The sequence below is a fragment of the Erpetoichthys calabaricus genome, chromosome 16 (genome assembly GCF_900747795.2).
Source record: "Erpetoichthys calabaricus chromosome 16, fErpCal1.3, whole genome shotgun sequence".
Taxonomy (NCBI): Eukaryota; Metazoa; Chordata; class Cladistia; order Polypteriformes; family Polypteridae; genus Erpetoichthys; species Erpetoichthys calabaricus.
Genome location: NC_041409.2, coordinates 92,687,878 through 92,702,256, shown reverse-complemented (window position 1 = coordinate 92,702,256; position 14,379 = coordinate 92,687,878). Strand labels below are relative to the sequence as shown.

The window sequence follows — 14,379 nt, the reverse complement described above, 5'->3', positions numbered from 1 at the left end:
AGTCTGTCGGATGTGCTGGAGCTGCGCCCGTCCTCCTCCAGGGGGCAGTTGAAGTCCCCGGCCATCACCACCGCCCTGGAAGTGGCGAGTTGGGGCCGCAGGGTCTGGAAAAGCTCCAAGCGCTCGTTCTTCCCAGGGGGGGCGTACACGCAGATGAGCCTGATGGGCTCCCCCGCCCAAGAGCCATCGCCGACCAGCAGTCGGCCGCAGACGAGCTCCCGGACGGAGTCCAGCGTGAAACGGTTCCCCCTGACAAGGACGGCGATCCCCGCTGCCTTGTTGTCGCCACCTCCCGCAGAGAGTGTTTACAGATTGGTCAGGTGATGGATGACCCGGGATAAAAGCCAAGCGGTTCAGTTCAGACCAGAAAAAAGGGACAATCCGCGAAGAGTTATGGCTGCCGTAGGGTGATTTGCAGGTACGGGGATAGACCGATATTCCGATTTGCCAGGCCAAGCCAGCATTCATTTCTTTACATCTTTCCTGATGAAGGGGCCCGAAAGCCTGCATATTGTAATCTTTTAAGTTAGCCAATAAAAGGAGTCATTTTGCTTGACTTCTCATTGTATCCATAATGACTAACACGGTGCAACACCCTTGTACTCCTTTCTTTAGAGAGTGAGAAAGCAGGCTAAGCGTTGTCTTCACTTAAGGGCTGATTCTTTGGAACTCGTTAAAAATGAGATTTTTTTTAAAGGTGCATGCCGAGTAGTGAATATTATTTATTTTTTATTATGAACATTGTTTTCTGTTTTGTTTATTCACCTTTTGTAATGTTTTCACTATGGAACATTTCTTTTTAGTACATATGCATTTTTACTTGTTATATCAGCAATGTCTGACTCTTGGTCCTGATACTTCATGCCCCCCAGTTACTCCTAGAGCCTAAGGTGGCGGCACTGGGGTATGACAGACTGATATGTCAGACTTACAGGTTTTCTGGTTGCTTTAATTTTTTTTTTTGGATTTGACCCCTGCCAGTTTGCCCTGGCATCTGTTTTTTTGTTCTTCTTTTTATTTTTTTAATTTATTTATTTAATTAATTAATTTATTTATTTTCTTCTTTTATCTTTTCCTCTGCCAGGGGTTTATATGCAGCAGCGTGGCATGGTTTGCCCACCTTTTGCTGCGGATAGCTGATGATTTTCTTTGTTATAGTTAGAATTATGTGATTTCAAGCTGTGTGTGAAATACCCCATGGTAGTTGGAGGTCTTTATTAATGCGCATTCATAGCTGAATACTTAAATCTTACCTCTGGCACTATGGAATATAAAACACAGTAAATCAGCCCTGGAGAAGGCTGTTAGGGTCTTTATATCTTTAGTAGGCAAACAGCATCTCACAAGGATACACTCTTCTAACAAAAACTGCACCCCCTTGTACTTGTGACCATCAAGCAGAGTGTCCACATTTCGTGACAAGTCCACACTTCGACGTTGTGCTCCACTCACATTCTTTCCTCCTGACTAATCTCATGCCGAAGGCCTCCCAGCGTATTTCTGCCAGCTTCTGGGAACTGGGGTCCTCTCGGTAAACTCGGTCACAGGTTCACTGCAGTGATGGACTTGTCCCCATTGTGACAGAGTGGGGGCACCACTGAGCCCCAAACCCTGGACACAACCTACACAAAATCAGTCACAGGTTCAAAACAGAAGATTTTATTATACAAATACATCACAAAGGCCTTTTGAAAAGGTTGCTCAAACACAATTACCATTGTGACAGATAGAGGCGCTGTTGACCCCTTGAACCCTCAGATCAGACGTCAGACACCAGATAAAAGTCCAATATGACTTTATTTTATAATAATTATGTGCACCAAGCACACTCCACTCCACTATACTCATAAATAACACAATAATAAATCAATAATCAATCAATCCTCCACTCCCAGACGCGTTGCCACCCTTCCACCCAGCTCAGCTCATCGTCTGGGATTTCCCATAGTCCTTTTATATTCCCTGACCCGGAAGTGTTTCCAATCCCTCAGTCCATGTGATCTCCTATCACTTCCGGGTTAGATAAAAATCCTCTTCTTCATCCCGGAAGCACGTCATTTCCCTTGTCGCTTTGCCTATGACGTACTTCCGGGTTATAGGGCATGTAGAATTCCCTGAGCCTCCCTACAGCGTCTCCTGGAGGTCCCCATGGTATCCAGCAGGGCTGGTTGTAAAAACTACAAGGTCCAAGAGGCCCTGCTGGAATTCGGGGAACCTCTATGCCGTAGGGAGAGCTCCATCTGGCGGCCTGGGGGTGTTGGCCGGGATGACAGGCCGGCCACCCCTCACACCATCAAATTATTCTTCTCTTGTTGTCCAGTCCCTCCAGTATGTCTTTCTTTCTTTCTTTCTTTCTTTCTTTCTTTCTTTCTTTCTTTCTTTCTTTCTTTCTTTCTTTCTTTCTTTCTTTCTTTCTTTCTTTCTTTCTTTCACTGGGCATTGCATAGCCCAGTGGAAGACTTCCAGGTCAAGTGTAAGTCCTAAAATGCCGGGATCGGGTGCTGAATCCCTGCAGCATCCATAGGACCCAGCAGGGCTGACTCATGGCACTACAACTCCCATCACGCCCTGCAGGTGTCTACATGGTTACTGAGGTCCGGGAACGCTGCCATCTAGCAGATGGGGGATAAAATGCTCCAAAGTAGCAGCCTTCCCCCACTGCTTCTTTGTTTGGGACCCTTACCTGGACAGGATACTAGATAATTATACCATACAGAGAGGATCGTATGGTGTACTGCACCAAAGAGCCTCTATGTCACTGTTCAAGGAATGGATGTAGAGGGGGCGCACTCCTCCAAGTACTTGGGGGTCCACATCAATGGCAGTTGTGCTCGATGAAAGCTTTTAAATTGAATAATCGTATGCTTTGCACATATGGAACTCAAGTGAATTCTCCTTTTCTGACATGTTGAGTGAGAGATTCTTCTCCCACTGTACTCTGGGATCTTTGAAAGGAAGGGACTTTAAAATGTTTTTGTATATTATGGAGATGCTGTCTGAGTCCCCAGGACTGATCAATATCTATTTTGGAAAAGAAATAGGTAGGGAGGCGAGGAAAACTGGGTAGATTTCATGTAGCAAAGTCTCTGATTTGGAATTAGTGGAAAAACTGTGTTGATGGGATACTAAATTTGGAGAGTAATTGTTGGTAGGATGCAAAGACGTTATCTTTGTACAAATCTCTCGGTGATTTAATCCCGGATGTTTTCCAAACTTTAAAAAACTATAAATTTGAGAGGTTGGAAAAAGGTGGTTATCATGCAGAGGTACCACAGACAAAAGCTTCTCTAACTTGGAGAGCTTCCTGCATCAGTTCCATATTCTGAGTGAATGAAGGACATCTTTTGGCCATTTTGACAAATGCATCACTATATGAAATAACAACAGCAAACAGAGTTTAGGTAAGCGTTGTGGTCTGTGGATATACAACGTGTTACAATGCTGTGACTATTCTGGTGTGGCAGTTGGCATTAGACGGTAATGTTAACATCTGTTAGTTATACTTTTGAGATGTTGGCTGCTGGTCTGTACAGTCGTGGTTTGAGATCTGCATCTCCTGTGGCTCCTTGTTATCAGCTCCCTTAACGGCAACCTTTTTGACGGAGTTTGACGCATCGTTTACTTCGAATATTTTCACGATTATAGCTGCCGATTCACCCAGCCGTACACTCGGCACCTGTGACACCATATTGTTCACCACTCGTCCACTGATGTCTTCAAGCACCAATGTATGATCTGATTTTACAGGAGGGATGTTCCTCTGTAACAAGTTATGTTGATTGGTCACGCATTGCGTCTTCTCTCCGCACACGTGACACATGTTCATATGATGAATTGGGTCGTTTTAACTGGAGACGGTCCATCGTAATCCGAACCTTGCTGTTCTGTTTGACCGGGTTCATGACAGCAAATCCCTGCCCCTTGCTTTGAGCCCCGCCTTCACAAGGTGTTGGATTGGTTTAGAAATGTGACACTCAGTGAGTCATCTAATTGTTCCCGCCCACTTTTAAGTCCACTGATGTCTTCAAATGCCAATCTATAATCTGATTTTACTGGAAGGTTTGTTCCCCTGTAATGAGTTGTGTTTATTGTTCACCCATGGACGGTGCTCTCCACACACACGACGCACATTTGTGTGCCGAATTGGGGTCTTCTTAAGAGATTTTTGACTGTTCTTCATAATCAGAAGCTTGCTGTCTGTCAGCCCAGGCTAACAAAGCACAACTGAGCTCTGCAGTTCAAAATCCCCGCCCCCTGACTTAAGCCCCGCCTTCACAAGGCATTGGATTGGTTTGGAAATGTGACACTCAGTGAGCCGCCCACTTTTAAACACCTGTCACTCAAGGACACTGTGTGAGAGCAGCTCTGGCCTGGTCCACCATGATGCTTGATTCATCATGGCTGCTCTGAATTGGGCTACAGAGAGAGGTGAAGAGGTGATCTTCTCCTTTGAAACTGATATTTGATATTTGATTTTGAATGTATATTTGTAAAAGTATATTTTCATGATGGCCCACCTCTTGTGGTGGGAAGAGGGGGGGATTCCACCCTCAGAATACAAGGACCATCGCCAGGAGACAAATATACTGTAGTGCAGTAAATGAAGATGCAGGACAAAGTCTTGGGGTGCCAACCAAGCAAAAACCTCATCTGATTAGAACACAAAAATGCAGAAAATGAAACAAAAATTAGGAGCCTTCTTAACGGCCATCGTTGTCCTCCCTAGAACATCTGACGAGCGTCTCTGGCTCATTTCAGCACTGAAGGTGGGTGTTTCTCTACATACACTGGTTTTGCTCCCACATCTGGTAACTTGTCATTGGCTCCATGTGTGTCCAGCATCTGTCCTGCCTGGATAGACTTAACACCCCACCCCTCCAATACCCCCAAAAATCCCAGGTTGAGAACATGAGTAGGTCCGACTGATCGGGCCGAGCCATTAACCACACGGGTGGGCAGCCTGTGCCGACACCTCTAGAGGTCATCGGTCTGAGCCAGCGGCTCCTTGGGTGCACATTCAGTAGCCGTGGTCAGCTCTTTGGACAGACCCCTCTAACCAGGTGGACAAAAGCCTCAACTCGCTTCTTCAAGTCAGCCAGCCGCCTCGTTCGCTTTTCCAGGTGAAGTCCCAGAGCAGCGGACAGTTTCAGGGAGGAGGCGGACTACACCCTGCTGCCACCTCCTCAATCTGTCCAGCCATTGAAGAGCGCTTCTTTGTGACAGGGACAGAAAGAGGAAATGGCTCACAGATTGAGAAAGATATCCAGAAATAGAATGTGACCTGCAGAATTTGTGACTGACTCACTTCTGCTCTGTGAAGAGAAAAATATAAAAAAAGAGGAAGGAAAGAAGAAAATCCAAATGTAGTCTTCACCTAGATAAGCTCTGGCCCAGCCCTTCTTTATTTAATTTTCTGTTCTCTAGTAATAAGAATGGTGGCGCGGTGGTAACGCTACTGGCTCGGAACAAGCAGATCAGGGTACACAGCTCTGTGTGGGGCCGACATGTTCTCATCATGTCCACAGTCCATAGACACGCAGGGTAGGTGGACTGGCATTGTTAAAAGTACCCATGGGTGTGTGTGTGTGTGTGTAGATGTGCAATACACAGCCGCCCTGTCCTGTGATTGTTCCTGTCTTGCTCCCAGTGCATGCTGGGATAGGCTCCAGCTTCCCTGTGACCCTGCCCTTGATAAGCGGGTTAAGAATAAGGAAGGATGGATAATAATAAGACACTGAGGGCCTGACAGCCGCCATGCTTTCTGGGCACCAGTGAATCTGCTGACTTGGGCATCACCCACCCAAAACGGCTGTGCTAAAGATACAAAGAGAAAGCATTTCACTGTGAATATAGCGCCTTGAATGGAATTCCATACTCTGGACTTGTAAGTTCTTGAGACTCGTGTCACTTCTGCCCCAGTAGTGTCCACCTGAGATTGATAGATAGAAAGGCACTATATGATAGATAGATAGATAGATGGAAGTGAAAGGCACTATATAATAGATAGATAGAACTTTATTTGTCTGTGCTCCACAATCTTAGCTCAGGCTGCTGTTGCTGTGTCTACTTTTGGTGCAGCCTTCTGGGATACATGGTGTAGACTTTAGGTGCCTTTTGAGAGTCATGCTAGAAGCCCAAGATCACAAACTAATACAGTCATCCCTCACCTATCGCGGGGGTTACGTTCCAGAGCCCCCCCCGCGATAGGTGAAAATCCGCGAAGTAGCGACCTATATTTATTTTATTATTTATACATATTTTAAGGCTTTATAAACCCTTCCCACACTCTTATAAACCTTTCTCACTCTCTTGTTAACCTTAAACACTTTCTACATTCTTAAACACCACAGACCAACACTGCACACTGCACGCAGCGATCAGACGTCAATGTGTCTGCACTCGCTTTGTCAAGGGGGGCAGCTGAACTCACGCTGAGCAGAAATGGACTTTGTGCTGCTTCTGCCAAAATGCCTGCTTGTCGCTCTGCGCATTCAGAAGGAGGAGGAGTGTGTGTGTGCGTGTGTGAGGGCTGAACGCACGTTCGCTCAAACCCCCCTCCCCGGAGGCACAGTTCGCATTGTCAAGGGGGTGGGGAGCTGAATGAACGCTAAGGAGAAGTGGACTTTGTGCTGGCCTTGTGCTGCTTGTCGCTCTGCCTGTCAATAATTTAAAAGCCTGTACATCACCTATTTTCCTGTCTCACTGTCTTGTCAAAGCGCAGGGTCAGCCAATGTATAGCGCCCCTGGAGCAATTACAGGTTAAGGGTCTTGCTCAAGGGCCCAGCAGAGTAGGATCTCTTTTGGCAGTGACGGGGATTCGAACCGGCAACCTTCTGGATACCAGCACAGATCCTTAGCCTCAGAGCCACCACTGCACCCACTGTGTGTGTGTGTGTGTGTGTGTGTGTGTGTGTGTGTGTGTGTGTGTGTGTGTGTGTGTGTGTGTGTGTGTGTGTGTGTGTGTGTGTGTGTGTGTGTGTGTGTGAGAGAGAGAGAGAGAGAGAGAGAGAGAGAGAGAGGACATACAATGACTGCTCATCCAAAAGTGTGATGAGGAATAAAGAACACTTGGGGGCGTTGGACCTGACAAACAGAAGAGAAGCTCATCTGTTTGATGTCACATGTTATATGTACCCTGATAGAATGGTAAAAAGAAAAAAGGATCGAGACTGTGGCCAAACCGGCAGTACCAGAGAAAGGGACAAATGTGGAACTGTGCTGGAAAGCTGTCACGCAGTCGCATACATTGACGACCCCTGTGACTGGTAATCATGTAAACTGACAGCTCAGGTGATGAACAGATCAGCAATGCAGTCGTTAAGTTTGACATCCCCTTCGTCTAGAAGTCGTGTAGTGTGACACCAGCTTAAGAAATGCAACATTGCAATTCTGAACATTTTTTTGCCCCAAATACATTTTTTTATCCATGCTCTGAGATACTTTTAATGCATTAAAAATCCTGCAGATTCAGAATGTATTATTACTGTTACTTCCAAGTGCTGTGCAAGCAGAAGCTTTTTTACAGAAGCTCTGCATTTCTCACTGTTCTTCTTTTTTTCCTTTACAATATGTATTTATTTATTTAAAGAGCTTCTGTAAAAAGGCAAATTTCCCCTCTGGACAAAATAATGATATCTATCTATCTATCTATCTATCTATCTATCTATCTATCTATCTATCTATCTATCTATCTATCTATCTATCTATCATATAGTGCCTTTCATATCTATCTATCTATCTATCTATCTATCTATCTATCTATCTATCTATCTATCTATCTATCTATCATATAGTGCCTTTCATATCTATCTATCTATCTATCTATCTATCTATCTATCTATCTATCTATCTATCTATCTATCTATCTATCTATCTATCTATCTATCTATCGTGCCTTTCATATCTATCTATCTATCTATCTATCTATCTATCTATCTATCTATCTATCTATCTATCTATCTATCTATCTATTGTGACAGATAGGGGGCGCTATCGTCCCCTTGAACCCACAGACCACTCGTCAGACACCAGATAAAAGTCCAATAATGGCAGAAGCGCTTGGTTGGCGCCAACTTGACACAGACTGACACCGGAGGCACAGGTGAAAATGAAAATTAAGATTTTATTTTTCTTCCGCTTTTGGATCATGTCTTCCCTGTGTCCCTCAGCTACAGCACAGTCCCAAAACACACCAAACGAAAACACCAACACACTTTTCTTCCTCCTCCTCCTCCACCTCCCGACTCTGGCGCCCTGAGTAGTGGCCGCAGGCTTCCTTTATAGCCCACCCGGAAGTGCTTCAGGTGGCAATTAACCTAAATTAGGCTACACTTCCGCGTGTGGCTGCGTTACCGCCCACAGCTCCCCCTGGCGGTGGCCACGGAGCCCAACAGGGATGTGTTCCACCAATGTGGCCCCGATGCAACCCAGGGGGCTGCCACCAAGTGTTCTGGGGGATGTAGCATGGATCCCATGGCTGCTCCCCCGGATCTAGTGTCAAAGGGGCATCCTGGCCAGGCATGGATCTGGGCTGTCTGCCACAGCAAGTATATTATGTCCGGAACCGGATGTGACATCATCGGGCTCGTGACTGGAAGTGATATCATGGGGACCAGGCAGAATTTCCCATAATAGGTCTGCAGTGGATAAAGAAAAAGGATCAGTACACCTTGCGACCCCCTGGTCTGGCGTGGAATGACCTTCCTTCGAGCCCTTCAGCTGCCTCCCATGTGCACATGTGTGTGACAGTAGACACTGGCTGTGCCCAAATGTGTGTCCGTGTCACTCATGAATGTCTCTGTACGGTGACGTCCTCAAGTGTCCTCTCTCCACGTCTGCTCTTCCAGGTTCTCTCCCTCTGTACCTCGGTGCCGGCTTTGCTGTTCTGGCCTTCTTCATCCTAGTGGGGACGACGTTGATCTGCAACAGTGAGTCCCTTAACCAAAAGTTCCATTTGCAATTTTTTTTTATGGTACAATAATTAACAGCAGATCTTTTATTTCCTTATTTTTTTATTTTTCAGGGAGAAGACGGAATTGTAAGAGGTAAGCAAAGCCCCCCAAACCCCCCCATCCACTTTGGTCTGTGTCTGTTTTCGATGTCAACATCTTCCACGTTCAGACTGTCCTTCTGCTGGCTTAATATTCGGGTTTAGAGACAAAGGAAACCACAATAGAAACGTGACAGGGAGAAGTCAAGGTGCTCACTTTGAAATAACGGGTGGGAATGTCACAATCTGACGCAGCGCTGAAGATGCTGCTTTGAAGATCTCTCGCTCGTCTTAATTTGTAGTGCAGCCTTTCGAGCTGCCTCACCCCCGTGGTCTTCATAGCCCGTCCTGCTAGAACAGGGGTGGGTAATGTCGGTCCTGGAGGGGCACAGTGGCTGCAGGTTTTTGTTTCTTAACAAGAAGTCAATTATCGCTGATGAAGCTCTTATTGCTCAAGTGACATTCTGATGCTTCATTTTGGTGGTCTCGCTTGTTAGGGTTCCCCACCCTTAATGGCTTATTTCAGTCTTAACAGCTTCATTCACTGGTTTTAATGGCTTCTTATTAGCAGGAAGATGTGAATAACAAAGGAGCTGCCAAGTCTCTGTCCACATCTGTGTGTAGATTCATCCTGCACTGCTTGGTTTAATAAAACTCTTAGGCGGAAAATGTGACGGACTGAAAATGACCTGTGTGAGGCTTCAAATCATTTAGATGATACAATACAATTTATTTTTGTATTGCCCAAAATCACACAAGGAGTGCCGCAATGGGCTTTAACAGGCCCTGCCTCTTGGCAGCCCCCCAGCCTTGACTCTCTAAGATGACAAAGAAAAACTCCCAAAAAAACCCTAGTAGGGAAAAAATGGAAGAAAACTTGGGAAAGGCAGTTCAAAGTGAGACCCCTTTCCAGGTAGGCTGGGCGTGCAGTGGGTGTCAAAAAAAGGGGGGTCAATACAACACAATACACAGAACAGAACACAAGTAAACCTCAGTACGATATAATAGTACAATAGAAATATTACAAGTACAGAGCAGAATTCAACAGGAGATGATATCACAGAATACGGCTTGGATTTGTTCAGAGTCCTGCTACCTCCCCCTATTGGCCATTCCACAGTTGAGTCAGCACTGGGCCAGCCAATCCGATGACAGGACCCCTCTACTCAACGATCCCTGCGATCCTCCATCAGAGATGACTTTACCTTAGGCAGGCAAGACAACTTGGCAGGTGGGCCGTGGCACCAAGTGCCACATTTGAGTACCGAGAAGAGGAACAGAGTAGGTGAGGGTTAGTAACAAATTCTAACTATCATGTTACTTGTGTTTGTGGTATAGCGGGTCCACAGCTCTTGTCAAAAGGGTCAGTTTTTAAAATAAATAATCGGCGCTCGCGGCTTAGCGAGGGGGTGTGGTGCGTGTGTGTGGCCGAGCAGTTCCCGGGGAGTTTGTGATGCGGGCAGTTCTCACTTACAGGTGCTGGTCATAAAATTAGAATATCATGACAAAGTTGATTTATTTCAGTAATTCCATTCAAAAAGTGAAACTTGTATATTAGATTCATTCATTACACACAGACTGATGTATTTCAAATGTTTATTTCTTTTAATGTTGATGATTATAACTGACAACTAATGAAAGTCCCAAATTCAGTATCTCAGAAAATTAGAATATTGTGAAAAGGTTCAATATTGAAGACACCTGGTGCCACACTCTAATCAGCTAATTAACTCAAAAGCCTTTAAATGGTCTCTCAGTCGAGTTCTGTAGGCTACACAATCATGGGGAAGACTGCTGACTTGACAGTTGTCCAAAAGACGACCATTGACACCTTGCACAAGGAGGGCGAGACACAAAAGGTCATTGCTAAAGAGGCTGGCTGTTCACAGAGCTCTGTGTCCAAGCACATTAATAAAGAGGCGAAGGGAAGGACAAGATGTGGTAGAAAAAAGTGGACAAGCAATAGGGATAACCGCACCCTGGAGAGGATTGGGAAACAAAAGCCATTCAAAAATGTGGGGGAGATTCACAAAGAGTGGACTGCAGCTGGAGTCAGTGCTTCAAGAACCACCACACACAGACGTATGTAAGACATGGGTTTCAGCTGTCGCATTCCTTGTGTCAAGCCACTCTTGAACAAGAGACAGCGTCAGAAGCCTTTGGACTGCTGCTGAGTGGTCCAAAGTTATGTTCTCTGATGAAAGTAAATTTTGCATTTCCTTTGGAAATCAAGGTCCCAGAGTCTGGAGGAAGAGAGGAGAGGCACAGAATCCACGTTGCGTGAGGTCCAGTGTAAAGTTTCCACAGTCAGTGATGGTTTGGGGTGCCATGTCATCTGCTGGTGTTGGTCCATTGTGTTTTCTGAGGTCCAAGGTCAACGCAGCCGTCTACCAGGACGTTTTAGAGCAGTTCATGCTTCCTGCTGCTGACGAACTTTATGGAGATGCAGATTTCATTTTCCAACAGGACCTGGCACCTGCACACAGTGCCAAAGCTACCAGTACCTGGTTTAAGGACCATGGTATCCCTGTTCTTGATTGGCCAGCAAACTCACCTGACCATAACCCCATAGAAAATCTATGGGGTATTGTGAAGAGGAAGATGCAATACGCCAGACCCAACAATTCAGAAGAGCTGAAGGCCACTATCAGAGCAACATGGGCTCTCATAACACCTGAGCAGTGCCACAGACTGATGGACTCCATGCCACGTCACATTGCTGCAGTAATCCAGGCCAAAGGAGCCCCAACTAAATATTGAGTGCTGTACCTGCTCATACTTTTCATGTTCATACCTTTCAGTTGGCCAACAGTTCTAAAAATCCTTTTTTTGCATTGGTCTTAATTGATATTCTAATTTTCCGAGATACTGAATTTGGGACTTTCATTAGTTGTCAGTTATAATCATCAACATTAAAAGAAATAAACATTTGAAATGCATCAGTCTGTGTGTAATGAATGAATCTAATATACAAGTTTCACTTTTTGAATGGAATTACTGAAATAAATCAACTTTGTCATGATATTCTAATTTTATGACCAGCACCTGTAAGTGCACAGGTGAGGAGTCATCCACATCCGTAATTGTTTCCAGGAGCTGCTGATTGCCACAGTTGATCCACGTCTCCATAATAAATAGAAGCGCGAGGCGGCTAGCAAGGGAGATGAAAGAAAAAAATGAAGAAAAGAAAAATGGAGGTTGCAGGGAAGAAGGCAGGAAGCAGTGAGGAGAAAGCCTGTGTGTGTAAGAGAGAGTAAGAGAGAGAGTGTGCAAGAGTGAGCGCAGGCTGGCAGGCAGCTGGACAGTTGAGCCCTAGCGTGGTGTTTGGCCGACACCTAGGGCAGTGGATTGTGGTCGCTCCCGCTGAGCATTCTGTGAGGAGTGGGAGTGACCAGAAGAAGGATGGCTTACCGCGGGAGTCGGGAGGCTTGGGAGATGGATTCTCCAGCGTGAGCGTCCTGGCCGTTGGGGGAACCTAAGTCTCAGTCTGGAGAGTGCGGAACTGAAGCCAGGGATCGGGAAGACTCCAGAACAGAACAGAGAGAGAAGGTCAGCCGCAGGTAGGGCGACTCCCCTGTTGCGAAGCCTGATGGGAGAAACAGGGGAGCTGCCAGGTAGAAAGAAGGCACCAGGCTTTGTTTTTAAAGAGACTGCTTCCAGCAGGATTTATTTATTGTTTTTATCTCCACTTTTCACCTCTGTTTTAACTGGATTATTTATTTATGGATATTTGGAACACTGCACTTATTTATTTGGACACTTTGCTTTTGATCGTTTTGTTGGATTTAAAATAAAAGCACTTGGCACTTTTGCACCATCCCCTTGCTTTATTGTTGTGCCTCACTGCCAAGCTCATCGGTGACATTACCGACGGTGTCGGGTTAAGAGCTCCCAGCAGTCAGATGGGCGCGTGGAGCGAACCGGCATCGTCACAGTGTTTTAGTGCTAATGACTAACAACAGAGATGCAGTCTGTACAGTTAATCAGCAGCTCTAGTCAGGGTGTGCTAAACTCAAGTAGTGAGTCTTCAGCCGGGATGTGAAAGCTGAGACCGAAGGGGCATCTGTTATAGTAGCAGGCAGACCATCCCACAGTTTAGGGGTCCTGTAACTAAAAGCTCGACCTCCTACTGTTATTTTCTTAATCCTTGCAATCATCAGCAGACCGGCATCTTGAGATCTTAATGTGCGCTCTGGTTTGTAAGTCATGATAAGTTCAGATAAGTAAGCCTGACCTTGGCCATTGAAGGCTTTATGTGTTAAAAGGAGGATTATGAAATCTGCCCTAAACTTAACCGGGAGCCAGTGTAAGGATTTAAGAACTGGAGTTATGTGTTCGTGTTTTGTTGATGTCCTTGGAGAGGAAGAAAACCTACGATCTAAGAATCTAACATTGCAGACTAACAAGACGTAACATTAAATAAGGTCTGAGATTGGCAAGGATTGGTTTCTAATGAAGTGAAACCTGCAGCCACTGCGGCCCTCCAGGACCAATGTTGCCCACCCCTGTACTATAAGGTGATGGTGTTTTGATTATTTTTGGTGGTAACCGCTGAGCTAATTTTCCATTCTGTGTCTAAATGGACACTTTGGTTATGAACTGCATGTTAGGTCAGCACAGATATGGTGACTCAGCGATGTATTCAGGGTTCATTAGGGTTCACTGGGTGTACCTCCCTAACCCTAAGTGTCACTCAGGTGACGGAGCTGGGGATGATCAGACCCCCCTGACTTGCATCCCACTCCTGAACCAAAGCCACGTTGAGGCCTTGTGACGATAGAGGCAGGAACCTTCTCGTACGCCACCTCCAAATGGTCCTCCCAGGGCACTGTCACTTCTGTCATGACCAGTTGAGGCTTCTGACAGAATGTGAAAAAGTACAGTAAGTACTTTGACTTTCCCAATGCTTTTGAGCAGACACCCAGTACCTGTAGGTGAAGCCGATATACTCAAACGAAAGCGAAAGGAAAGATACGTTCAAGGTAAGTCGAAAAGTGGAACCTCTCGGCCCAAAATCAGTTCTCCGTGATTATTATGAGCTGACTAAGGTGCTCGTCCAGCAGTCCTGGTGGCACCCAATCGGACGTCACATCGGTAAAGCCATCTCTGCATTGTGTTTGTTGTCACTAAACAGCACGAGAACTCAGCAGGACGGGAGCAGGCGCTGATTACGGCACCCACCACACGGCGAACCACCCAGATTGAGATCAGGGCCATCTTAACAGCATTATAAGCCTCCCGGGCAAAGCAGTGTGCTGGCACCCCTACCTGCACAACCACTCAGCAAGTCACAACATACATAGATTAGCATGGGGCCCCCGGACAACTGCCCAACATGCCCATGCGTTAAGACAGCCCTGATTGAGATCCGAGTGCAGTGGCTGACACCT

The 14,379-nt window shown here is 45.9% G+C and overlaps 1 protein-coding gene across 2 annotated transcripts in view; it reads left to right on the top strand.

Annotated features, from left to right (window-relative positions):
- Positions 1–14,379, top strand: part of LOC114666880 (uncharacterized) — an 80,560-nt gene that overhangs the window by 59,355 nt on the left and 6,826 nt on the right. For both annotated transcript variants that reach the window (XM_051919827.1, XM_028821916.2), the window contains exons 5-6: positions 8,847–8,927; positions 9,023–9,044. In XM_051919827.1, coding sequence (XP_051775787.1) covers positions 8,847–8,927; positions 9,023–9,044 — 103 coding nt within the window. The remainder of the gene's footprint in view (positions 1–8,846; positions 8,928–9,022; positions 9,045–14,379) is intronic.